Raw genomic sequence first — 26,004 nt, 5'->3', positions numbered from 1 at the left:
TCATTTAGTTTGAGAAAGTTTGGAGCAGTCAGTCACTAGGGGGCAGCCTGTACTGCTTCCACTTCTTCGGAAACAGTTGCATTCTTTTGTTAGTAACTAGAATTATTTTGCATGGAGGGAAACAAATGTTAATTCAAAGGAAAAATATTTCACTATTCACATATAGGAACAAAATGGACACAGTTATTTTGTTTTCCTGTAATTCAGTTGCAAAGACAGAGTCCTTGGTTAAATCACTCTAGGAAGCCTTGCTTTGCTTTTTAGTCCCAGGAGAACATCTGAATTTGAATGCATTTGGAAGGTTTTTTGAATGTAAACAAGCTTCAGGTAACTTACCCATGCTTTCCTCTAATTTTCTTTTTCTCCTGCAAATTTCCCCCAAGCACTGTACTAGATTCAAGCTAAACTGGAGAAAAGCAAGCAACAACTCAGAATCCAACAGGGCATTTCCATCCACTAATTACATATGGCGTTGCTTAGTGGGAGTTCCTTTTGGTAGCACCCTGTGAAAAATATCAGAGGAAGTGTGAAAGAGAAAAGTTGGTCTTATTTGATTTCAGTTTTTTACTGCTCCTTTCCTCATGCCCTTCCAGTTTTGTGTAAATCTTTTCTAATTAGATTGATAAACCTTCCAGTTCCCACATATCCCTGGAATAGATGAACGCATATACTTTTGATCTATTTATTTCTAGTAACATAAAAAGATGGTTTATGCCCTCCTTCCTGCCTACCCACTCCCAACCCCAATCCTGACATATATATAGCATGGTTTGGCTTCTTATTTCCCAGAACTTTTTATCACAAACTAATGTTATTTCTTCTTTTCTATAGATAGAGACATAGGGATCTACCAGTATTATGACAAGAAAGACCCAGCAGGTAAAGTATGTATTCTATACAACTAATTTTTATAAATGAAATATTTTAAACTGTAAAATACTGGCCATTAAAAAAAACTCTTTTTTGAGCATTAGGTAAATTCTAAAATTAAAAAAAAGTCATTTTAGTCCTTTAGAAAAATGTTGAGGTTGATATCTGTTCTGTATAAAATAAAGCAATATTGAGAAAATGCTGTAGAAGGACATGAAAATGTTCATTTTACTGCCGATCCGACTGATAACTGGACAGTCTATTCACGTTTATTTATCAGTGTCCCAGTAGAGGGCATTGTTAATGCGTGGGTCCCACTGGTGCTGGCCTCCCGGATCCTCACCTGATATCTGAAATAGGCATTTCTGAGTGAATGATCAATTTTCTTTATCTGATTAATCCTGTTAATCCCAGAAGTTTCATGATGGGCCAAAAGGTCCTTCTAGCTAGTTACTTCCTGTTTTGGTCTCTGTTGAAGTGGTGCTGGGGTGGGCATCCTGTCTGCTTAGCTTGGTGGTTAATAGGCTAGCTTCATGGTTCTGATGGCAGACTGAAGCGGCTCCTATTCTGGACTCGTTGCAGTTCTCTTCCCTATCTGATGAGATTGTGAGCTCAGGATGTTGGCCCACCTGTTGTGCGATGTAAGCCTTTGCACTACAAATGTAAGAAATACCTCTATGCAATGAAAACATCCACATTATGGCATTGTTTCACCTGCCTCTTAAAAATTTAACATAACTCATTAATCTCAACAACGTGCATAATATACATGATATATGTGCATTTCAAAACACAAAGTATTAAAATCAAAATACCTTCCATTTTTATTTTCTTCCTTCTCTCTTCTGCCACAGTATCAGTGACAGAGCATGGTGACTTAGAAGAAAAGCACAAGCTGGCAGAATGTAAGCTTACTTTATATTTTTTTGTAATTATTATAAAACTGGAGTTTTAATATCCCTGAAGATTCAGTCTTAAAAATTTTTTTAAGCTTTCTGTACAAGTAGGAAATGTTACTCCCTCCAAATTTCTTTAATTGTAAATTCCCATTGTTGAGGTATATAAACATGAGAGTTATATTTCTTAGGCACTTCTAATTCAGACCTTTGAAATCTCTGTCTAGTTTTGAACAAGATCTATGCTTGTGTGAACATAAACTTTCTTAATGAACCATATTTATATCATTTATTATATTTAAAGTAAGTATATCATATTTAAATTCTGATAATGTTTTATTATACATACCATGCCTAAATGATTAATACATATTACCCATTTTAAGAAAATAAAATTTGTAAAAAAGAACGAAAATTTGTAATGATTAATATTAGCATTTTATTCTTTCTAGCCTTATCTGTTCTCAGGTATATAAATACATTATATATGTAATTTGGCTACAATGAAATATGGTTTTGATGAGTGAAATTAAATATAATTTAAGTTTTATATATAATACAGGTAGAGCTGAAAATCCTACTTGTTCCCTTGTTTTAAATGGTCGAGCTGACATTTAATTTTTTAAATGCTGTATTAGTAGCTGCAACATCAATTTAAAACTTTGTACATATGCTCTATACATCATGCATTATGTTTATAGAATGAAATTAATTTTCTGAAATAAGATACATAGTAATTCTGTAAAATTTAAATGACTATACTATATACACTACATATTATAGGAGGATGCATACAGAACATATGCACATATATATAACTTTTATTTAGAATTATTATTTAGGAGAACTCAAAGATGAATTTATTTTCCTGATGAAACAGATATCATTGTAATGATTTAACATGTTATTCTTTTAAGTAAACTATTTTTAGTTTGTCTTAAGCTAACATTGAGTTTCTACTAAAGAATAATTTTCTTTTAATTAAATGCATTTAAAACAAAAAAAGGCTTATCATTATTGAATTGTGGTATAGCTTTTAAAGAGGATCATTTTAAATAAAAATGTTAATAGGTGATGTTTACTTTAAAATTTATATTCTGTGCATCATATTTTGTTTTATATTTCTTTCCTTAGTATATTCATTCACTCATAGGAATTTTTAGGTTTGAGAAGGCTACTTGAAATTTCTTTTGGATTGAACTTTTAATTATTCATGTGAAAAAGTTACTTCTCTGGCAAAGAGTTGGTCATTTACAATTAGGTACTAGATTCACAGGACAAGGAAACTTTCCCAGGGATTCTCTGAGCCACTTTGGTTGTCATCATAAAATTATGATCACCGAGATTGTTTTGTGGTAAAAATCCTGTTCCTATGACAAAGCTTTTGAAAAGACTGTTATTTGATGATGGAAATGAAGCCCACTTCCTCTCAATTAAGGAGGTGTTTTATTTTAATCCTCCCAAGGCACACTGCTCAGCAGTGTTTCCTTTTTAAATCATGTTTAACTAACTGTAGTACATGTTTCATTTGCCAGCACGAGATTATCCATGGACACTCAAAAATAGACGCCCAGAAAAACTTCGAGACTCACTCAAGGAGTTGGAGGTATCTTTCCAAAAGTTTCAAAAATGGCAACAAACAAATCTATTTTAAAACATCTTTCAACAGCTTTAATTTTCATAAAGGATCAACTCTCCTAGTGATGATAGCTTTGCTTTTGTCTAGTGAGGAGTTCCAAAACAGTTGCATCTTTGTGTGGCATGCTGATCTTTTTTTTGTTTTGTTTTGTTTTGTTTTGGACTTTTGCTTTTTTGGGTTTTTTTGGCTTGCGAATCAGAAACACTTTAACTGATAACAGTGTGTATAGCCAACTACATTGTCTCTTTTTCTGTTTCCTTCAGGAGCTGATGCAAAGCAGTCACTGTGTGCTGAGCAAATGGAAGAACAAATATGTCTGTCAGGTAAAATGGTTTGACATGATTTTGCAGTGTTTAACCAGTGGAGCTGAAAACTATGCAGTAATTGGTATTCTTGTGTTATGATAGGTAATGGACAAAACCTTTTTAAGAGGGGATATTTCATAGTTTGAATTCTAGTCATTCTAGAACTAACATTAGACAGATTGACACAGGCCACCAGGCTGCCTCATTAGTCAGTATAGTTTTACTGACACTATAAATGCTAATAAAAATCTTTTTGGATGGTATATTTTGTTTGGATTTGTCTGAATGTTATATTAGATGTTTACTGGCATAGATTTAATCATATTTTTGAATGAAGATAAAACCATAGGGCAGAAGGTTTTTTGGCCTATCACTCTAGCACGTATTTGTGAGTACGATGCTTATGGAAGTCAACAAGTGGACTGGAGTTAGACCTAACATAACAAGACATTTGCTCTTATTTTTTGAACCCTCTAAGTTGTGCTGTTTAATATCATAGCTACCAGTTACTGTGGCTATTTAAAAATAAATTGAGGGGCGCCTGGGTGGCTCGGTTGGTTAAGCGTCTGACTTTGGCTCAGGTCATGATCTCATGGTCATTGAGTTCGAGCCCCGCGTCGGGCTCTGTGCTGACAGCTCAGAGCCTGGAGCCTGTTTCAGATTCTGTGTCTCCCTCTCTCTCTGCCCCTCCCCTGTTCATGCTCTGTCTCTGTCTCAAAATTAAATAAATGTTAAAAAAAAAAAAATTAAAAAAAATAAATAAATAAAAATAAATTGAAACTAATTAGAATTAAATTAAAGTTGCACTACCCATATTTTAAGTGCTCAGTAGCCGCATATATCATATGGACAATATAGATACAGAACATTTCCATTACAGAAAGTTCTGTTAGCACAGTTTGGGCCTAGACAACAGGAGCTACATCTTGAATGGGTCTAGATTCAGGACATAATAATTAGTTGACCTTGGATCACAAAATAATGGACAAATTCCTCAACTTTGTTTATACACTTAAGAAATACTAGTTGCCTAGAAAAATTAGACTTGTTTATGATTAAAAGAATCATTAAGTTATATTCTACTCATACATGTAATTGAAGTTACATGAGTACTACTACTAATTATAACTTTTATGGAATTGAATATTCTGTATGGATTTAAATACTGACTTGTTTATAATGTGATTTATTTTAGGTCTGACTACTCTTGTTTGACGTTTAGGCCCATGGCTGTATCCATAAATCTACAACATTGAATTTATGGTTATTAGGAACATATCTTAACTGAATATTTGAATATGGGCTATCATTTCAGTGGAGTCTAGTTTTTCCTCATTTTTTGTTTAAACTAGTCTACTTTTATTCATGAAGGTAACTATTTAGTTACCTCCTCAAATGGCATGAATTATTATTTTCCAGAGCATGTTTGCTAGGCTGAATTAATATTATTAGAAGCATAATGCTTTTTAAATTTGATTTAGGAATGTATTCAAAGGGTGAAATTACGTAAAAACTCATAATTTGTTTTCACTAAACTTTTAATCAGACTTTAAGACTTGAATACAAAATATGCTCCAGAAAGTTTTAAACTTAATACAACTCAAATTGTGCTTCTCAATGCCATTACTCACCTTAAAAGCAGGCTCAAAATTATTTGACTGGAGGGCAAGCCTACTACCTGTAGTAAGAGGTGTGTCTTGTGGCCTCACCCTTACCATCGCATAGGGTAAGTTGGAACATGTCAGGCATCTTAAAATATGCAGTGAGGCATCCCAATAGGCAATCCTTTTTAAATAGACGTTACTGCATTTTAATTTTTAGGCAACTTTGTGTGTTTTGTATATAGGTGGAATCAGGAGAAGGACATCCCTCACTATTGAATTAATTCAATGCAGAAAAGGAATTTTCATGATAGAATATATATAAACTTTTGTAATTTACATCAAACTGACAATAGTGGTTTCTTAGGCTGTTGTACCAATGAGTCACTTTTAATATTTCCAATGGAATTTATCCTTCTTTATGTTCTGTCATATTTTGTGGTTTATTTGTGTGATTGATAAGTTAAAATAGTCCTTTTAATACCAGCACATTCTTGATATGATGATCTATTTTAGTAAGAAAACTTGACCTCCACCCTGCCCACTAGTCCAGATTGGTCCCCACATCTTTAGGGCCTTTGAGAGACCTCCTAACATTATCTGTCCTCTTCCTCAGTTTCTAAACAAGACTGTGAGCTAAGTCTTCTAAAAATATGTGTATGTGTGTTATCCTAAAGATCTCTTATATTACAGTAAGTTAAAAATTTTGTGTTCAAGCTAAATTTTTAAAAGGATCCCCTTAACCTTTTATTAGTTGCAAAATAAGTGCTCCCCAAGCTACTCTAGGGTCCTCCTTTTTGTGTATTATCCAGTGTGGCGGCTCTAAAGACAACATGTGCTTAAATTTCTATTAGTAGTTTTCTCCATATATTTAGCCCTAAGATGGCAACAGTTGACCACGACATATTCTTAAAGAAGGGATGAAAAAACTCCCTCAATACCTTGGTGTTAATAAAGTTGAACTCTCAGTCTTTGACTGTGGCCACACCTCAACTGATATAAAATTTTTACCCCCCAAAATGGCAAATTTAAGACTTATAGAATTTATCTTGGTTTTCTTCTTTTTAAGGGATCCTTATTTCTTCAGAAGGTCCAATTGTTTGGAAATTAGCAAGGCAACTACAGAAACATAAAGTATTTCAGAGGATACAGTTTGAGCTTGGATTTTCCCCTCTATTGAATAATGAGATTTTATAGTTGTCATAAAAACCAACACTTAGTTCATGTTGTTGATCCAGTGACCTGTAAATTGTACCATTTAAAAATAATTCCCTCCACTTGCAAATTCAAATCGGTTTATAAATCAAGACTTACCTATATATATGTTTGTAGGAAAATTGTTTTTTAAAGTTGGTTTTTCAAACTAGGCCTATTCCTAGTTTGAAATGCATTTAAAAGTATGAGATGTAATTTATAGTTTTAGTTTTACTGGCTATCAAAATATTTCTCTCTCTTTTTTGGGGGGCTGTCTTCTAAAATCATTTTATTTTAAGAAAGTGTTTAATAATTTCCAGCTTTGAATTTTTCTTTTTTTAAAAAAAAATTTAATGTTTATTTTAGAGAGAGACAGAGACAGAGCATGAGTCGGGCAGGGGCAGAGGGAGAGAGGGAGACAGAGAATCCAAAGCAGGCTCTAGGCCCTGGGCTGTCAGCACAGAGCCCAACACGGGCCTCAAACTCACGAACCGTGAGATCATGACCTCAGCCGAAGTCAGACACTTAACTGTCTGAGCCACCCAAGTGCCCCTCCCTCCAGCTTTGAATTTCTTAAACTATTTTACAAACTGTTCATTTTACAAATATTTTACAAAGGGAATGATAGTTTCAGCATTGAGTGACTATTAAATTGTGTACCACTATGGTGGAATTTTTCAATTCGTTAAATTATTGTGAGTCAAGTCACATTCATATTTGCAGGTTATTGCATAATTATTTAAAAGCAGTGTTATTAAGATAGATGTAAACTCACACATGTTGATTTTGGATTAAATTATTTGAATCGTGTATGTACAATCAACTACAAAAATATACAATATAGTCAGCTCTACCCTGATTTCTTTCTATAGCAGTTCTGCATTTCCAGGTACAATTTTAAAATGCCAAGAAAAGATAATTTTCTTTTTTTAGTTCTTGTAATGAATTACTTGCCATGCTATGTAAAAACACAAATTATTTTCTAAACCTATCACAGATAGATTGTGAGTTTATGGAACTCATTTTATCATAATTTTCTCAGTTATATAATTGATAGCATCATTACCTGATCTTTCCTTTCATCCGATTGTATGAAAATCAGTTTGGTTTTCTCATAAAATAACAGTTGGCAAACCATGATGACTTTAAATTACAACTATTAGAAACAGCATATTACTTATATAAAACTTATCACACAATATTTATTGACTGCCACCATTATGGGATGCACTAAGGAAGTGTAAGATGTGGGCTGAGTCCTCAGTATAACCTAGTCAAGGAATATAGACACATGAAATCACTAAGACACTGATGAGTGCTAAGTTGTAGGATACCAAGTAAAAAGATAGTAAAGTTTAGAGGAAAGTAAAGGTTAGTAAAAAGATAGTAAGAGTTTAGAGAGAAGGCATAGACATTAGCCTGGGAGTGAGATGTAGGATAAAACAGGAAAATTAGAGGCAGTCTGTATAAAGAACAAATGAGATGGGATAATTATTTTCTGGAAGCACCATGCCAAGGGGTTTCTGGACTTGAAGATGCTAAGCACAATACTCAGTAGAAGTGAGGTGGCTAGACTGAGAATAAGGGGATTAAGTGAGAGTCTATATCTGGAATGATGACATCTTCCTCAGCTCTTTCCCCTCTCTAGCAGCTAGGTATATGTCTGTGTGTAACCCGTTTAACGGATCCTTCTCTGAAAAAAATATATTTTCCTTCCCTCCCTCCCCTCCCTGCTGGCCCAGAGCAAAGGATACAAGTAACAAATTTGGTAGTTTCCTTTGAAAAGGTAGGTGTGCCAACCAATCTCCTTACAGTGGAGTTATAAGTTAATAAACCTGCCAATGCATAACAAGCTCCCAATAAATTTTTAAAGAGATTTACTTTTAAATATAACCAGAGAGCTACAGATTATGATGCTTTTGAGGGAATTCTCCATCTGTAAATCTAAGATCTAGGAGTCTGAGTCTAAAACAAACAAAAGATAAAGAATCAGGGACAATGCAATAAACAGAAGTAAATTTGGGGATTTAAAATTAATCCCCACAGAGATGTAAGAGGAGATGTTGCATCTTTGAAACAAGAATAGGAAGCTATTTTTCAGAAAGGGATATTTGGGAAAAGGGGAAGGAGCTCTTGGGAACTAAAAATATGACAGCAGGGGCACCTGGGTGGCCTGGTCGGTTGAGTGTCTGACTCTTGATGTCAGCTCAAGTCATGATCTCACAGTTTGTGAGATGGAGCCCTGCGTCAGGCAGTGTAGAGCTTGTTTGGGATTCTCCCTCTTTACCTCTCTCTCTGCCCTTCCTCTGCTTGCATGCACTCTCTCAAAATAAACATTAATTAAACAATATGACAGCATAAATAGAAAAAAATACTAGAAGGATTGAAAGATTAAGTTGAAATGTCTCTCTAGCACAGACCACAATGACAAAAGGACATTTTGGTGAACAGTAGACAATAGAAGATAAGGAAATTAGAGTATTAGGCCGGAAGGTTTAATATGTAAATAATTAACAGGAAACAGAAGGGAAGAAACAAAAAAATGATACAAGAAAAATTCCAAGAACTGGAAGCTGCTTATTTCCAGTGTGAAAGAACTCAGTGACTGAAAAAAGATCAATATTAGAGGCCTATTTTGTGAATTTTAGAAAACCAAAGACCAAAAAGCTTTCAGAGGAGAAAAGAAAATAAGATACGTACAGAGGAATGGGAATCAGACTTCCCAACAACAACACAAAGACAAAACAGTGGGATGATGCTTTCAAAATTGTGAAGGGAAGAGATTTTTAGCCTAGAGTTCTATGTGTAGAATTCTAAATTGTCTTTCAAGCAGGGACATTTTCAGACTTGTTAGCTCTCAAAAAAATTTACCTACCGGGTACTTTTCTCAGGAAGTTATTGGAAGGTGTGCTATTCTAAAGCAACAGAACAAACCAAGAAACAAGACTTCTTAGGAAACAGAAGATCTTACATAAGAAAGAAGTGAAGAGAGGGTCCCTGGGTGGCTCAGTCAGTTTAGCAGCCGATTCTTGATTTCGGCTCAGGTCATGATCTCATGGTTCATGGGTTCGAGCCCCACATAGGGCTCTGCGCTGACAGTGTGGGGCCTGCTGGAGTTCTCTCTCTCCCCCTTCTCTCTGCGCCTACCCCACTTGCATTCTCTCTCGAAATAAATAAATAAATAAACCTAAAAAAGAAAAAAAAAAAAAGAAGTGAAGAGTAATCTTTAGAATGATAACTGTGCCTTAGACCTAGAGAGCAACTATTCCAAATTGGGGCAGGGGACAGAAGGTTCTACTAGGAATCTTGGAATGAGGGAAGAAAAGGAACTGATAAATCTCATATCTGATCTGATATAAAATTTTAAAGAATAATGGATGAGATAAAAGATACAAGAGAATTAAATCTTGATTCATGATAATAAGCAATCAATAGGTAGTGACTAAATAAAGAAATAACATATGGAAGACATTGCTAATTGCTTGCCTAATATCTATTTTTCTTTATGAACAGACATTGTTATTCCCAGTGGCAATGTGACCAGTTTAAAGTACTCAGTTACCCTGTTCCCCATGAAGTTGGAGGTGGCCATATGAAGTAGCTCTGGCCAAAGTAAGCAGAGGTCACCAGTAGGATCTACATGAAAGCTTATTAAAGGGGCCAGACTCAATCGTGAGGTGCCTTTTCAGCTTCTGTTCTTGGATTTCTTCTAGTCTGGATCTGAGATATGCCTGAGGGGCAGGGGTCTGCTTTTGACCATTTTTTTTTTTTTCACTCAAGTCATTATATATATATAATGTATCTACCATATGTATCTACCATATGCCCAATAGTATTCTCAGTGCTGGGGATACCAGTGAACAAAACAGACAAAAATGACCAATATTTCTGTTTTCCTGCAGTTTACATTTCCAGTAGGGAAATAGTCATGAAAATATTAATAAGTACAATATAGAGTATGTAAGAAAGTGAAAACTGTTAAGGAAAAATAATGCAAGAAAGATAGGAGATATGTGTGGGGGATGGTAGTGCATGATGGGCCTGATATTTGGTGACCAAGAAAGGCCTCACTGCAATATTATGTGATTAAGACATGCAGGAGTAAGCAATGGAAGACAGCTGGAGATGTTTCCAGGTCGAGGGAATAGCAGCCTGAGATGGGAGTATACCTGGCATGTTTAAAGACCAGCAAAAGGTCAAGGTGACTAGAATGGAACGAGCAAGGAGAAGAGTAGTAGGAATTGAGAGGCAATTAGACACTAGTTATATAGAACCTTCTAGGCCTTTGTTAGGACTTAACTTTTCCTCTAAGTGAGATGGGAAACCCTTGAAGGATTTTTGCGCAGAGGAAGAACCTGATCTAATTCACTTTTCAGCTGGATCACTCTGGATATTATGAAGGGAACAAATTGAGGGGAGTGAAGGTAGAATCAGGGAGATGAATTAGAAGTCTGTTGTCATAGTCCAGGTAAATTATGGTGGCTTGGACTGGATGATAGTGATTGTGATGTGAGAAGTGGCCAGATTCTGGGTATACTTTGAGTTTTGAGCCATCAGAATTTGCTAATGGATCAAATATGGGAGATAGAAGAATGGAGTTGCCATTTACTGAGGTGAAGGAGATTCCAAAGAGACATTTTTGAGGGAAATATCAGGAGCTCAGTTTTGGACATCAGTGTTTGAAAGGCCATTAGATATTCAAGTGGGGAAGTCCAGTAGTTAATTATAGTAGTCTGTAGTTTAGAGAAAAATCTGGGCTGGAGAGAGAAAATTGGGAGGCAGCCACCAGATGGTATTAAAGCCAAGAGATTGGTAAAGATCTCCAGGGGAGTGAGTGTACATAGAGAACTAGAGGAGGCCAAAGGGCTGAGTTCTGGAATCCTCCAGCATTTGGGGATTGGAGATAGAAAAAGGGAAAGATGGATCAAGGAGACTAAAAGGAGTAGACAGAGCACATTGAAGGGAGTGTGGTATCCTGGAAACTAGGTTCCAAGAAGAAAGTGAAGTGTTACTATTATATAAGAAACCAGTAACAAGATGCCTCAGAGGGACCATTGGATGGAGTAGCATGGAGGTCATCAGTGACTCGCATAAGAGCAGTTTCAGTAGATGATGTGGGCAGGAGCCTGACTGGAATATACTTAAGAGAAAATGGGAGGGGAGAAATTAGGAATTAACAATGTAAGAAGGGGTATGTTACAAAGGAAAAAGGAGAAATGGGGCAGGAGCTTGAGGGAGAAGTGTAATCAAAAGAGGTTGTTATTTCTTTTTTCAGATAGGACAAATAACCTCTGTTTCTGTTGGTATGCTAATGGAAGTGATCCAATAAAGGGAAGAATTGACTCAGGGAAAGGGGAGAATTGATTGCTGGAATAATGTTGACAAAAAGCCACTTAATAAAGGGGGAGAGATAGAAAGTAGGTGCCTGGTACCTGATGACATCATGGACCTGCCTTATCAGCCATGGACTGCCTAACTGCAGATTTCTGGTTCTATGAGGAAAAACTAATCCATTCCGTTAAGTGATGATTTTTTTTTTTTTTTTTTTTGGTTTTTGTTACATGCATCTGAATGCGAGTCTAAGTGACAAAACTTGTTTAGAAATGTGGGCATAGGACCAGAAGGAGCTACTATAAGAGTTAAAAATGGTCCCATTTGCAAATGGGATGAGAGGCTCTGGTGGGATTAGGCAGTAAACAGTTTTTGGTTTTTGTTTTTATTTTAGAGAGAGCATGCGAATGGGGGGAGAGGGGCAGAGGGAGAGAGAGAGAATGAGAATCCTAAGCAGGCTCATGCTCAGTGCACAGATGACGCAGCGCTCTATCCCACGACCCTGGGATCATGACCTGAGCTGAAATCCAGTCAGATGCTCAATTGACTGAGTCACCCAGGTGCCCCAGTAAACGCTTGTTTTAATTCCAGGTGTTCCTCGACATTTTAATAATTTATACATGTATTTCTTTAATTTAAATCTTTTAAAAGCATACCCATAGTGCTTCTGAGAAGCAGATGTCAAGCTATACTAAGAGGGCGCCTGGCTGGCTCAGTCAGTAGAATCAGTAGAACATGTGACTCTTGATCTCGGGGTTATGAGTTTGAGCCCCACATTGGGCATAGAGATCACTTAAAAAATAATTAAAGATTAAAAGAAGATGTACTAGGAATGCAAGAGGTTTATGGGGGAGATGTGAAAGATAAAGGAGGAAGGGAGAAAAGTAGGTGGGAAGAATCTGTTGACTGGGATGCTGATCTGAACCCTGTGAAAGGAGAAGGAGTGAGAGAAGAATGGGTATAAAGAGCCTCAGGCTACAGCATGGTCCTGAGAAAGTTTCAGCCAAGCTAAATGGGGAGTCCGTGAGCCAGAGTTCCTCATTAGAGGAGTCCCTTGTAGAACTAGCACCCAACCATGCTCAGACACTGGCTAGTAGCCACCTAGGCCAAGTGTAGCTTTTGTCAGTCAACTCTGACTCGAGTTTACAGCCTCCGTTCCTCCTGAAGGAGCCCTGAGGGCTGTATATCCAAGGCCATCAAACCCACAAAGATTTATGTTAAAAATAAGAACATATGTCTGGATATTTGCACATATAGAACACTATACCTGCGTGTTAATGTCCAGCTAGTCAGTTTAATATCATGCCTTAATAATTCTTTCTTAGGCAAAAAATTAATTCTTTTCCAGGAAAAACAGAAAGAAAACTTACTTTGTATCTTGACTCCCTCAATGCAAAGTTTGATGACCTGCAATAATTCATAGATACAGTAATTATTTACTCTTAAAAATATAGTAAGGTATGAATGAACCCAGTTTTAGAACATGGTTATGATACAAAGAAAATTTTGATCTTAATAATAATGTATCTTTGTATCATCAATGAACATTTTTTTCTGTTATTTTCATAAATAGTTCTTTCTTCTCTTTTATTAATTGTTTTCATTTTAAAACATTGCTTTAAAGAAACTTGTAGTTTCCCTGCCTCCACCCTTGGCATTCATGTCTAACAATGTTTTGGAAGCTTCAGGGTATTTTGCCCCAAAGGAAACTAGGTCAGGACTATGAATTTCCTCATATATTCAGTTATAGTTAATAATAAATATATGTAATGCTAAACAAATTCCAAAATCTGAATTATCTGTCTCTTGTTGATTTTCATATTTAACAAAATAGAAACAAACACATGCCAAACATTTATCTACTTTTTAAAGGGAAAATAAAATTTTACTTCCATTGCTAGCACATGAGAAGCCATTTACTGCATTATATTTGAATGCTTATACTGAGATTTTATATAAAAACTTAAAATATGTTTCAAATTTAGAACTTTAGATGCACAAGTTGGAATGTACCAGTTAGAAAAGTACGTGTATAAACCAAGCATCTAAGGTTGGGTTTCAGAACATGGCAACTGGACATTCATGATATTTGAGAATATTAATGTTATATATATGACAGTGTAGCTGATAGAGAAAATGCATCAAATGCCTTTGCCAAGTTGTAATTTATACCTCTTAACTTAAAAATAAAGTTAAAGGGGCACCTGGGTGGCTTTGTCAGTTAAGCCTCCGACTTTGGCCCAGGTCATGATCTCGTGGTTCATAGGTTTGAGCCCCGTGTCAGGCTCTGTGCCAGCAGCTCGGAGCCTGGAGCCTGCTTTGGATTCTGTCTCTCTCTCTCTCTCTCTGTCCCTCCCCTAGCTTGTGCTCTGTCTCTCTCTCTAAAAATGAATAAAAATTAAAAAAAAAAATTAAAAAAAAGTAAAGTAAAACTATTAGGTTAGCACAAATACTGCTTAAATGACAATGAAATGAAAAGCAGTTATAGCTATGCCTCTTATAAAATAGTGTTACATATAAAATATTCACAGTAGCTCTTCACAGGGAAGTACCTACCATTTGGTGGTCACCTTGATCTAAGTAGAAGCCTAGGTTGAACTGTGAGATCAAAGTTGTCACTGCGTGCTAAGTAAACAAATGTCCTTATATCTGTACTCATCCTTCTGCCATAATAGAGGAACAGTCCCTACTCCTCTTGAAGGCCCAGCCTCTCTGCTTCTATGACTTTGACAGCAGTCATAGCTCTCAGACTGCACTGAGGCATCCTAGGGACTGCAGTGAATTCACAGGAGTCCTGCAGGATATTTAAGAATTTCACAGAAAACACAAGACTTCTGTCAGACACTATACAAACAAGTAGCTCCAGGTAGTGCAGGGTCTCAACATGAGATTGCGCCACATTCCTTTTAGGATGTCCTAGCTATATGAAGGCAGCTTTTCAGGACTTGCTGTGATAAAAAGCACGTACCACACAACAGTTCACATAGAACAGGAGCGAGTGTGAGGGTTTCCAATCTGATTTCAAGGTTTGAGAAGTTGTGTAGTGCCCAACTTCTGTTAGTGTACACATCCTATTAGTAATTGTGGTTATTAGGAATTAATTGTTTTGTTTCAATCTCTGTATATTATGTTTTCAAATGGCTACTAAGTTTTTGGGACATAAATACTTAAGTTGTTTGAATCGCTTTATTAAATGGAATTGCTGGTATTTCTTTTGGCCTAGGGGTACCATATGACTACTGAGACACATAGGGTGCCATGAACTGAGAAAGTTTGGGAGCCTCTGGCCTAGATTTTGGATCCCATGCCATCTGGCCTTCTTAGGACCCACATGATTGTCATTTCGCTCATATGTAGCATAGTGATGGAAAGCACAAACCGCTTCATTCTTCTTGGCATCAAATCTTGGCTTTACTAGCTGTGTGACTTTGGGAAGTTACTTTACCTCTCTGTGCCAGAGTTTATTTAACTATAAAATGAAGATTAAAAACTCCTACGTTTATTATAAGAATTAAGTGAGTTTATATATATATATATATAATATATATATATATACACACACATGTATATATATATGTATACACACACACACACATATATATGTGTGTGTGTGTGTATACATACATATATATACATATGTGTGTGTATATATATATATATAAACTCTCTCTCTCTATATATATACAAACTCCATATATATATATATATATATATATATATACACACATATATATATATATAATGCTTGGTTTCTGGCACAGACCTGATTTTTAGTTTTTATTTAATTTTTTAAATTTTTTTAAAAGTTTATTTATTTTGAGAGAAAGAGAGAGGCATGTGCACAGCTGGGGAGGGGCAGAGAGAGAGGGAGAAAGATTCCCAAGCAGACTTCGTGCTGTTAGAACAGCACAGAGCCCAATGTGGGGCTCAATCTCATGAACGTGAGATCATGACCTGAGCCAAAATCAAGAGTCAGATGCTTAACCAACTGAGCCACCCAGGTGCCCCAGACCTAAATTTAAACTTACTATCAACTGGATCTTTGGAATCAACTTAAAATTTTTTTCATTAAAAAATATTTTTATTATGGTAAAACATAAAATTTTCCATCTTAATCATGTTTAAGTGTACAATTCAGTGGTGTTAAATATACTCATACTGTTATGAAACAGATCTCCAGAAGTTTTTCATTTTGCAAAACTAAAACTCTGCATCCCTTAAACAACAAATCCCCTTTCCCCCTCCTCCCAGCCCTTGGCAACCACCATTCTACTGTCTGCTTCTTTGAGTTGGATTAATTTAGATATCTCATATAAGTAGAATCATGCAGTATTTGTCTTTCTGTGACTGGCTTATTTCACTTAGCATAAAATCCTCATGGTTCATCCATTTTGTGGCATGTGACAGAAATTCCTTCCTTTTTAAGGTTGAATAATATTTCACTATATATGTATATACCACATTTTATTTATTCTTCCATTGATGGACATTTGGATTCCTTCCTTCTCTTAACTCTTGTGAATAATGCTGTTATGAATACAAATACAAATACAAATATGTACAAATACTTCTTCAAGACCCTGATTTCAATTCTTTTGGATATATACCCACAAGTGGGATTGCTGAATCAGACAGTTCTATTTTTAATTTTTTGAGGAAACCCCATACTGATTTCCATAGTGATGGTACCATTTTACAATCCTAGCAATGGTGCATAGGGTTCCAATTTTTCCAAGCCTTACCAACACTTTTTTTTTTTTTTTTTTTTGATAGTTGCCATCCTAATGGGTGTGAGGTGATATCCCATCATGGTTTTGATTTGCATTTCTCTAATGATTAGTGATGCTGATATGCTTTTTGGCCATTTGTATGGTTTCCTTTTTGAGAAATGTCTTTTCAGGTTGTTTCCCTGTTTTTTAAGGGTTATATGATTTTTGTTGTTGTTGTTGATTTATGGGAGTTTTAAAGAATGTATTCTGTAAATTAATCCCTTACCAGATATATGATTTGCAAATATTTTTTCCCATTGTGCAGATTGCCTTTTTATTCCATTGATTATGTACTTTGATGCACTAAAGTATTAAGGTTTGATAAGTCCCATTTGTCTGTTTTTGCTTTTGTTGTCTATGCTTTTGATGTCCTATTCAAGAAATCATTGTCAAATCCAAGGTCTTAGAGCTGTTTCCCTATGGTTTCTTCCAGGAATTTTATACTTTTGTGTCTACATGTAGATCTTTGATCCATTTTGGTATTTTTGTGTATGGTGTAGCTTAAGAGTCCACCTTCATTCTTTTGCATGTGGATATCCAGTTTTTCCCCACACCATTTGTTGAAGTAACTTTCCCCTTGAGTGGTCTTGGCATTCTTGTTGAAGATCACTTTAACCATATTTGTGAGGCTTTGTATTTGAGCTCTTTGTTCTGTTTCATTGGTCTATAGATCTGTCTGTATGCCAGAATCACACTGTTTTGATTATTGTGGCTTTATAATATGTTTTGAAATCAAGTAATATGAGTCCTTTAATTTTGTTCTTTTTCAGTATTGCTTTAGCTATTTGGGATTCCCGTGATTCCCAAACAGCTTTTAAATAAGTACAACTTTTGGAGCACCTGGGTGGCTCAGTCGGTTAAGCATCCGACTTCATCTCGGGTCATGATCTCGCGGTTTGTGAGTTTGAGCCCCGCATCAGGCTCTGTGCTGATAGCTTGGAGCCTGGAGCCTGCTTCGGATTCTGTGTCTCCCTCTCTCTTTCTGCCCCTCCCCTGCTCATGCTCTGTCTCTCTCTGTCTCTCAAAACTAAATAAATCTTAAAAAAAAATTAAATAAGTGCAACTCTTTTCTTTTAAAACAAATAAACACAAGTCTTAATCATCTCTGGTCTTATCCTTTTCATTCAAAATCAGATTTCTCAAAAGAATTGTCTCTATTTGTGATCTCCCTTTCCTCTCAGTGCTCACCCAGCATTCAACCAACTCCTATTTTGCTTTTGTCCTGATTATTATGCTGAAAAACTTTCCGCTAAGGTTGCAAAAATCTCTGCATTACTAACTGCAGTAGACTTTTTTTAGAAAGCATCATCTGAAATACACAAGAGGACTTAACACTACTGACCACTCCTTTGTTCTTGAAATACTTTTTTCTGTTCTCCTGACACTTTGTTCTTCCAATTTTCTTTCTGCCTCTGTGGCATTCTTCTCTGTCTTCTTTATAGGCCCATGCTCCTTTCCTGTCTCCTTGAAATGTTGGAATTCCTCAAGGCCCAATTCTAAGCCCTTTCTCCTCTTCTCTCAACTCCTAGATAATCAAATTTATATCCATAGCTTCAGTGGCTTCTTTATAGAGCTCAGACCTTTCCCCTTTGCCCCAAATCCATAAATCTAGCTGCCTATTTGATGTCTCCCCTTGAGTACATCAAAGATATTTCAAACAGTATCTTTTTAAAATTTTTATTTATTTATTTATTTATTTATTTATTTATTTATTTATTTATTTAGTAAACTCTACCCCCAATATGGGGCTTGAACACACAACTCCAAAATCAAGAGTTACATGTTCTACTGACTGAGCCAGCCAGGCAGCCCCAAACACAGTATCTTTAAAATGGAACCCCGAGCCCTTTATCTATTCTTCTTTTGCCATTCTACTATCAGTGAATGGCTCTGCCTTCCATCCACTTTTAGAAACCAGAATGCTGGAAGTCAGCTGTTTATCTTCGATATTATCCTCTTCATTTTATTTTATTTTATTTTATTTTATTATATTTTATTATTTTCTGAGAGAAAGAGAGAGAGAGCATGAGCATGGGAGAGGGGCAGAAGGAGAGATAGAGACAGAGACTCTTAAGCAGGCCCCACACTCAGCACTGAGCTGAAACCCTGGCATCATGACCCAGGCTGAAATCAAGAATCCGATGTTCAACTGAGTGAGCTACACAGGCACTCCTCAAATGATTGTCTTCTTTACCTGACTCCTCCCACCACACACACATGTCTAATTAAACTCTTATTCTTATTGATTTTATCTCCTACATCTCTCTCACATCTGCCGGACGCTGTCCATCCCTTTGCTCATAACTTTAGTCAAAGCTACCTTACTTTACCTCTCTTCTAGACTGCTTAAACACTTCCTAAGTGTTCTGTCTGCTTCCATGTTTGCTCCCCATCAGTCTTCTCCACACTTTAGCCAAAATGATTTTTAAAAGCAAACCAGTAACTCTCATGCTTAAAACCCTTCTACAACTCTGGAGAATAGATAGGAAACTGAAAACTGATTAACTAGGGCAGGGGTAGGGGAGTATGGGTGGGAAGGTACAGAGAAAGGAACAAGACTTTTAATTATCTCTGTATAATTTGTTGTTGTTTTCTTTTGGAACTACATGAATATATTATTCATTTCTAAAATTAAATCAATAAATGGAATTTTAAAAATTACTGCATCACACCACTCTTGAAGGCTAAACTGAACTGTTTCCAATCTACTTACCTTTTTTACCTCATCCCCTACTATATTCTCTTTTAAAGTCTCAGTGTCCTAACAAAACAAAATGAAAACATCTCAGTGCCTCAGCCATACCCAGCTTCTGTCAGTCCCTCATGCTCTACATGCTATCTCTTTCTTCAGGGCCTTTGCACAAATTGTTCCTAGCTCTGCCTAAAATGCCCTTTGCTACTGAGATGGCACTTCTTCCATCTCAGACCACCAGTTATCACTTCCTTAAGGAAACCTTCCTTGACAAGCTCTGTCCCCCATTATGTGCTTTTACAGGACCAGGTACTTCTTGACACTCATTGTGGTTCCAGTTCTACCTTTATTGTGTGACCATCTAACTATTATCTGCCTCATTGTTTTGACTAAAAGTTCCAAGTGGGGGCAGGGACTGTGCCTGGTATGTTAAGTTAGAGCACAGTTATCAATTATTTGGGAGAAGTTCTAAAACTTGACTGCTCAGTTTTTGTGATTTTTATTTTCAAGGATTTTTGTGGTTTTATATTTCTTTTTTTTTTTTTCAACGTTTATTTATTTTTGGGACAGAGAGAGACAGAGCATGAACGGGGGAGGGGCAGAGAGAGAGGGAGACACAGAATCAGAAACAGGCTCCAGGCTCTGAGCCATCAGCCCAGAGCCCGACGCGGGGCTCGAACTCACGGACCGCGAGATCGTGACCTGGCTGAAGTCGGACGCTTAACCAACTGCGCCACCCAGGCGCCCCGGTTTTATATTTCTAACTCAGCCAAAAAGTAGAAGTAGTAACAATTTAACAATACGAATCCTAAGAAATCTCTCTTATGCTTAAACCCAGAATAATTACTCCAAAATTTTAAATTAGTAAGGTATCTGACAACATATTAAGGGTGAATGTGTGTATGTGTGTGTTTAAATTAACTCGGGAAGTGCTGTTGCCGGTCTTCATGAGGTTGACTTATACACAAAATTTTCAAGCTTTTCTGGAACATTTTCAAAGATTCGTATTTTACAGACTCTGCTTTGGGAAATGCTCTTTTAGATTTATGCTATATTCGTATTTTATTACAGGGAAGGAAAAGGAGAAGGTGTCAAGGGCAGCTGTTGAGTATGGTCCTAGTAAAAGAGAATAGACAAGGAGTTAGATTAGAAACGGTAGATTTTAGAGAAATTGAAGAAAATCGGCAGAATATTGGTGAATTTGAGATCTGTTCAGTGAAGGTGAGCAATTAAAAATGGTAAATTCAAACTAAGGGAACTGAAAAAATATTTAGTGGTGACCTTTATTCCCACTTTTAATGTTTTAAAATTTAAAATAATTAGGGGTGCCTTGCTGGCTCAGTTGGTAGAGCCTGCAGCTCTTGATCTCAGGGTCATAAGTCCAGGCCCCATGTTGGGCATGGAGCCTACTTAGAAAAATAAATTAATAAATGAATAAAAAACAAGTAAAATTTAAAATAATTAAAATGGCTCCTTATCACTGTAAAATGGCATACAATAAAAATAGATGTATAATACAAATTAAAAGTACCTCCCCAACCCCAAACTCATTCCCCTCTCCATGGTAATCAGTTTGCAGTTTGGTTTATGTCCTTCTGTGTTTACAAACACTCATCTGTGTATATGTATGCATATGCATGTTTTTAAAATAGGTGGAATTACTCTGTAGATATTGTTCTGTAACTTGCTTCACGTGTATAACCTGTCAGCGATCTACATCTATCTCCTTGTTTTTAGTAGGTGCATAATAATCCATAATTTGGATCTACCATACTTTACAGTGATAATCTTTTTAGTAAGTAAAAAAATTGGATATGGATGAACAATTTAATAAGGTAACATGATAAGAACAAAGAGTGTTTTAAATTTTTTTTAATAAGTGAAATTGCTGAGGAGAGGGACTCAGTCCAGTTTTCTATTTGATCCTTTTAGTAAGGATCCATATTGTAGTTCATTTCCAGTATGATTTTTAAAAAAATTTTTATAATGCTTATTTATTTTTGAAGGTGGGGGAGGGGCAGCGAGAGAGACACAGAATCCGAAGCAGGCTCCAGGCTCTGTCATGTCAGCACAGAGCCTGACGTAGGGCTCAAACTCATGAACTGTGAGATCATGACCTGGGCCGAAGTCAGACACTCAACCGATGGAGCCACCCAGGCGCCCCTCAGTATGAATTAAATTCAGACTTCTTAGAAACACGTTTTCTGGCATAAAAGTATCTCTTTAAAACCATAAATAAATAAATTTATTTGTGGCCAGATATTTTAAGAGCTGCTTCTTTGTTTTTGAAAAGTTTTATAGAAAAATACCAAAGACATATAAAAACTTAAAAATTCATCCGTAATCCCAATTTTTAACAAATCTATAAGGCTAGAAGATAAAATTCATGCCTCCAGCTCCTAATTTCACCTCTTTGAGGTACCTAGTGTCAACAGTTTGGGGCATATTCTTTCTGACATTTTCTTGTATTTATGCAGATAATTTCCAAATACGTATATATACACATACCACACTGCTTTTTTCTAATAAAATGGGCTCTTGCTATTCATGTAGTTCTGTAAGTTTTAAAAATTCTGCCCTCCCCACTTCAACAATGTATCGTAGACTTGGGCAGAAAACTTATGATTAATTAAACTTACCTATCTTCTATGTTATCTCCATTCGTTTTCTTTTACTAACAACATTCACAATAACCAGACTCAGAAGCAACTGATTTATTAACTGCATGGCAGTTTATTAATTTATAGTGTCAGAAATATCTGTTATCATAGATTTTGTTCATTTGCTTGGGGCATTCCCACCTGATGGATGAATTACTCAAGAGACTAAATTATAGATAAGAAAGCTGATTGGTGAGCTGAGAATTAGAACAAAAGCAAGGAGGTGTTCTTACAGGATATTTCTATCTAGCTATGGTAGCTCTCTGACTTGCCCTGTGGCTCTTTCTATCTTGACAGCTGGCATGAGTCATCACTCATTGCCTTGAACATGGTTAGAAACATACAGAACAGGCTTCCTCCAGGCTCCTGATATGAACTGTGCACTGCTCACTGCTCCATTTAAGATATCTGACCAGGTCTTCATTCATCGCCCTTTCTTTATGTGTGGAAAGTGTTGATTAGAATTTGAAGATCCTCCTGATCTGCTTGGTGGAGGTAGGGAAAAACACCTTTGCCTCCACAGCAACTCATTTATGAGAACTTTCTTCAGGTGAGCCCCTGTGGAAGTGACTCACATAAACATCTTGTGACAACTACAGTGCTTCCACACATTGATTGCCAAATGTCCCCTGATAACCAAAATCACCCCTAGCTGAGAACCTCTGGTATAGAGGGAGGCTGGTTTGGAGTAGAAAGAGCTAGAGAGGAAAACCAGATGGGATATTACATGGAAGTCAACTGAGAAGTGAGGCTTAAGGATGTTAGTTCCTCAGTGGTGTGAGAAAAAAACATTGGATTTGTCCTATGTCTTGGTCTCTACTTTCTTACTAATTATGAGACCTTTCATTAGTTGCTTAACCCTCCTGATTGTGAATTAATATGAAGATTAACCTTGTTACTATTATTTTTTAACTTGTGTTCTTTTTATGTGCCAGAGTTGTACTGGCATTTTACATGCATTAGAATGTATCCAAAAGTACTCTGTAAATTATAACATTTTGTACAAAAGTAGCGTGCTATCTGGTATGTCTTCCTATTCACTTCTTACCACTGCTTTTATCCCTTTTGACCTTTAAAACTACTGGCAAATAGGGTATTTACCTTTGTACCCTTTGTGTGTGTGTGTGTGTGTGTGTGTGTGTGTGTGTGTGTGTGTGTGTGTATTTCACCATGATTATATTTTCTAGGAATGATCACTTTTATGTAATTATTATATATAAATATAAAAGAGGTGGATTGAAAATTACATTAGAGATTAAAATAGCATTGCTGGGGTGCTGGGTGGCTCATTCGGTTAAGTGTCTGACTCTTGATCTGGCTCAGGTCATGATCTCATGGTTTGTGGGAACAAGCCCCATGTTGGGCTCTGTGCCTACAGCGCAGAGCCAACTTGGGATTCTCTCTCTCCCTCTCTCTGTCCCCCACCCCCCTCCCCAAATAAATAAACTTAAAAAAAAAAGTAACATTACTTGTAATAAGTAAGAAAATGAGATTTCTTATGATTGAAATAGGCTTAAGCAAATTTCTAGGCATGTATCTATTTCGTATATTGAATTACACCACACAAATCATTGGGAAACCCCTTTGTTAACACTCTGTATCCAGAAAAATACCTGTTTATTTCTTGTACTTTTGTTTCTTCTTCTTAACTCAATTTCCTTTGATGAGTCAATTAGATTTTTTTGTTCTTGTCTTAACTGCATTCACTTTTGTTTCTCTACTTTAACAGTTTAGTCAGGTATGGTTTCCCTCTATACTCAAATGTTTGCTGAATGAAGGAATAAATTACAGAAGACATGTTATCCTTCTTCCAGCACGTTATCTCTTAAAATGATCAGCGACTCTACACTCCAATTTAGAGTTCCCCGATGCAAAATTGTTTGACTATTTATAGCTCTCAGAGTTTCTCCAGAATTTATCCCATGGATTGGATTAGGGGCAGGATTGAGTGAGGTGTCGACGTGATGTCAGTTTACTGGACCGCTAGGGGAGGGGCTTTACAATGCTTTAAATATTTGCTTCAGCCCTAGAATTCACTCCAGTGGTCCTAATACTTTGTTGCCTCTCTGGATTGTAGTATTCAGCACCTGCTGTCTCCCACATGTCTGCTAATGATTATGAAAATCAATCTTTGCTGCCTGTTCATGACTTAATTTTCAGATTGTGAATTAAACCTGTCACTCATTGTTGATTTTTTAGTACTCACCTGGCCTACTTTACTTTTCATTTTCTCCTCAGATGTGATAATAATCACATGGATTTGGGATGGGGGGAAGTTTTCTTAACCAATGAGAACTTTGAAATCAATGGACTTGTTTGTGATCACTATTACAAAATAGCTCATTCACAATACTATATCAGTTCTTTAGTACTAGAGACCAAGTGTGCTGCTTTTCTCTTCTCTGGCATATTAAACTCTATCTTTTAGGAAGCAGCCATCTATCCTAACCAAAACCTGCACTTCTTGCTGAGATGAGGTCTTCTACTTTATTTTATATATATATTCTACTAACATGTGTCTTCCTTACTCACTGTTGTATCCCTGTTTATATACTTGGATTATATAGGAGATGCATATTTTGACCTGGTGAATGGAATAAAACTCAGGTTCTTGTGGTTGTTTATGTTTTGTTTTGATTAATGGTATCATCTGATATAATTTTCTCTTTCCCTTTTCTTTTCATTTCCACTTAAGTACTGAATCTAAGGTTAGAAGAAATCATTTGAAGAGCCATCTAAAGATTATAGGAATCATTTCCCAGTTTCTTAAAGAGAAAAGCTCTTTGGTATGAGCTTATTAAAGAAAATGAGAAGGAGAAATGATAAAAGGCAATGGAAAGAAACATGGACTGAGCAGAAATAATAAGGAAGATACTTCCTGTCTGGGAGGGTGTCTGAGAAAAGGACAAGTTTCATTTCCTGTTTTGCCTTAGTCATGTTGTACACAAAGAACAACATTAAAATTGGAACAATTTTGGGAAATCTCATTGGCCTTCTCATTGATTCATCATGTAGATCTATTCCCAAGCTCAGATCTATCTGCTTGATAGTGGTTTCCCTGTACTGCTGTCCTCTTTTTCATTTTCTGAGCTGTCAGAAATCTGCAACTCCTTGTAGTGGGATAGGACAGTATCTTAGTGTCCCTTTTCCGTCTTGTCCTGCCAAATCTTACAAAGGCCATTTTCATTTTGGGGAGTTAAAAACAACCTTTTAGGGAAACAGGTGGAAACACTTTCCTGTCTGAACTGGAATATTCGTTTCTTGAACTTGAGACTATTTTTTCCTACTTCTGGTTATCTCCGTTACTCTACCCAGGAGTATCTTTGGCACCAGTACTTGGAAACTTTATGCTTTCCCACAGGTTGTTTTATAAAAATGCATTAATTAGCTTATTAATTTATCTATACTTTCTTATTTCAGAATCTGGTGTCAGAGATACCTCTAGGCCACAAGACATTTAGAGATAGGTAATGATGGACACACCTTGATCCTAATGAGTACCCAAACTAGGTTTCAGTAAGAGGGCTAATCTGATCTTTTAACAACTCTAAAGATTGGAATGTCCCAAACCTCAGACCTTGGGCTTCTTTCTCTATCAACTTTTATTGATTGATTGATTAAACAACAGATTTTTTTTTCCTTCTCACAGTTCTGGAGACTAGCATTCCAAGATCAAGGTGTTGCCAGGGTTGGTAAGGGTTTCTGGTAAGGCCTCTCTTCCTGCAGCTGTCTTCTTACTGTGTTGTCATATGGCCTTTCCTCTATGTGTGCACATGGAGAGAGAGAACTCTCTATTGTTACTTCTTCTTCTTATGAAGATACCAGAAGTTGTGGATTGGGGTGCCACCCATATGACCTCTCTACTCCTTTTTTTAATTTAAAAAAAATTTTTAAATTTTTTAATTGTTTAAAATTTACATCCAAATCAGTTAGCATATAGTGCGATGATGATTTCAGGAGTAGAATCCAGTGATTTGTCCCCTACATATAACACCCAGTGCGCATCCCAATGCATGTCCTCCTTAATGCCTCTTGCCCATTTAGCCC

The 26,004-nt window shown here is 36.3% G+C and overlaps 1 protein-coding gene across 7 annotated transcripts in view; it reads left to right on the top strand.

Annotated features, from left to right (window-relative positions):
* Positions 1-26,004, top strand: part of WDPCP (WD repeat containing planar cell polarity effector) — a 607,526-nt gene that overhangs the window by 325,037 nt on the left and 256,485 nt on the right. For 6 of the 7 annotated variants that reach the window (XM_053200664.1, XM_053200665.1, XM_053200666.1 and 3 more), the window contains 4 exons: positions 832-879; positions 1,725-1,775; positions 3,302-3,372; positions 3,669-3,728. In XM_053200664.1, the coding sequence (XP_053056639.1) occupies positions 832-879; positions 1,725-1,775; positions 3,302-3,372; positions 3,669-3,728 (230 nt within the window). Of the gene's footprint in view, positions 1-831; positions 880-1,724; positions 1,776-3,301; positions 3,373-3,668; positions 3,729-26,004 lie in introns of those variants that run through there. The other variant, XM_053200669.1, reaches the window with a different exon arrangement.

This window comes from Acinonyx jubatus, chromosome A3 (genome assembly GCF_027475565.1).
Source record: "Acinonyx jubatus isolate Ajub_Pintada_27869175 chromosome A3, VMU_Ajub_asm_v1.0, whole genome shotgun sequence".
Lineage (NCBI taxonomy): Eukaryota > Metazoa > Chordata > Mammalia > Carnivora > Felidae > Acinonyx > Acinonyx jubatus.
The sequence above is the reverse complement of the archived record's forward strand: the minus strand, read 5'-3'. Positions and strand labels throughout refer to the sequence as shown.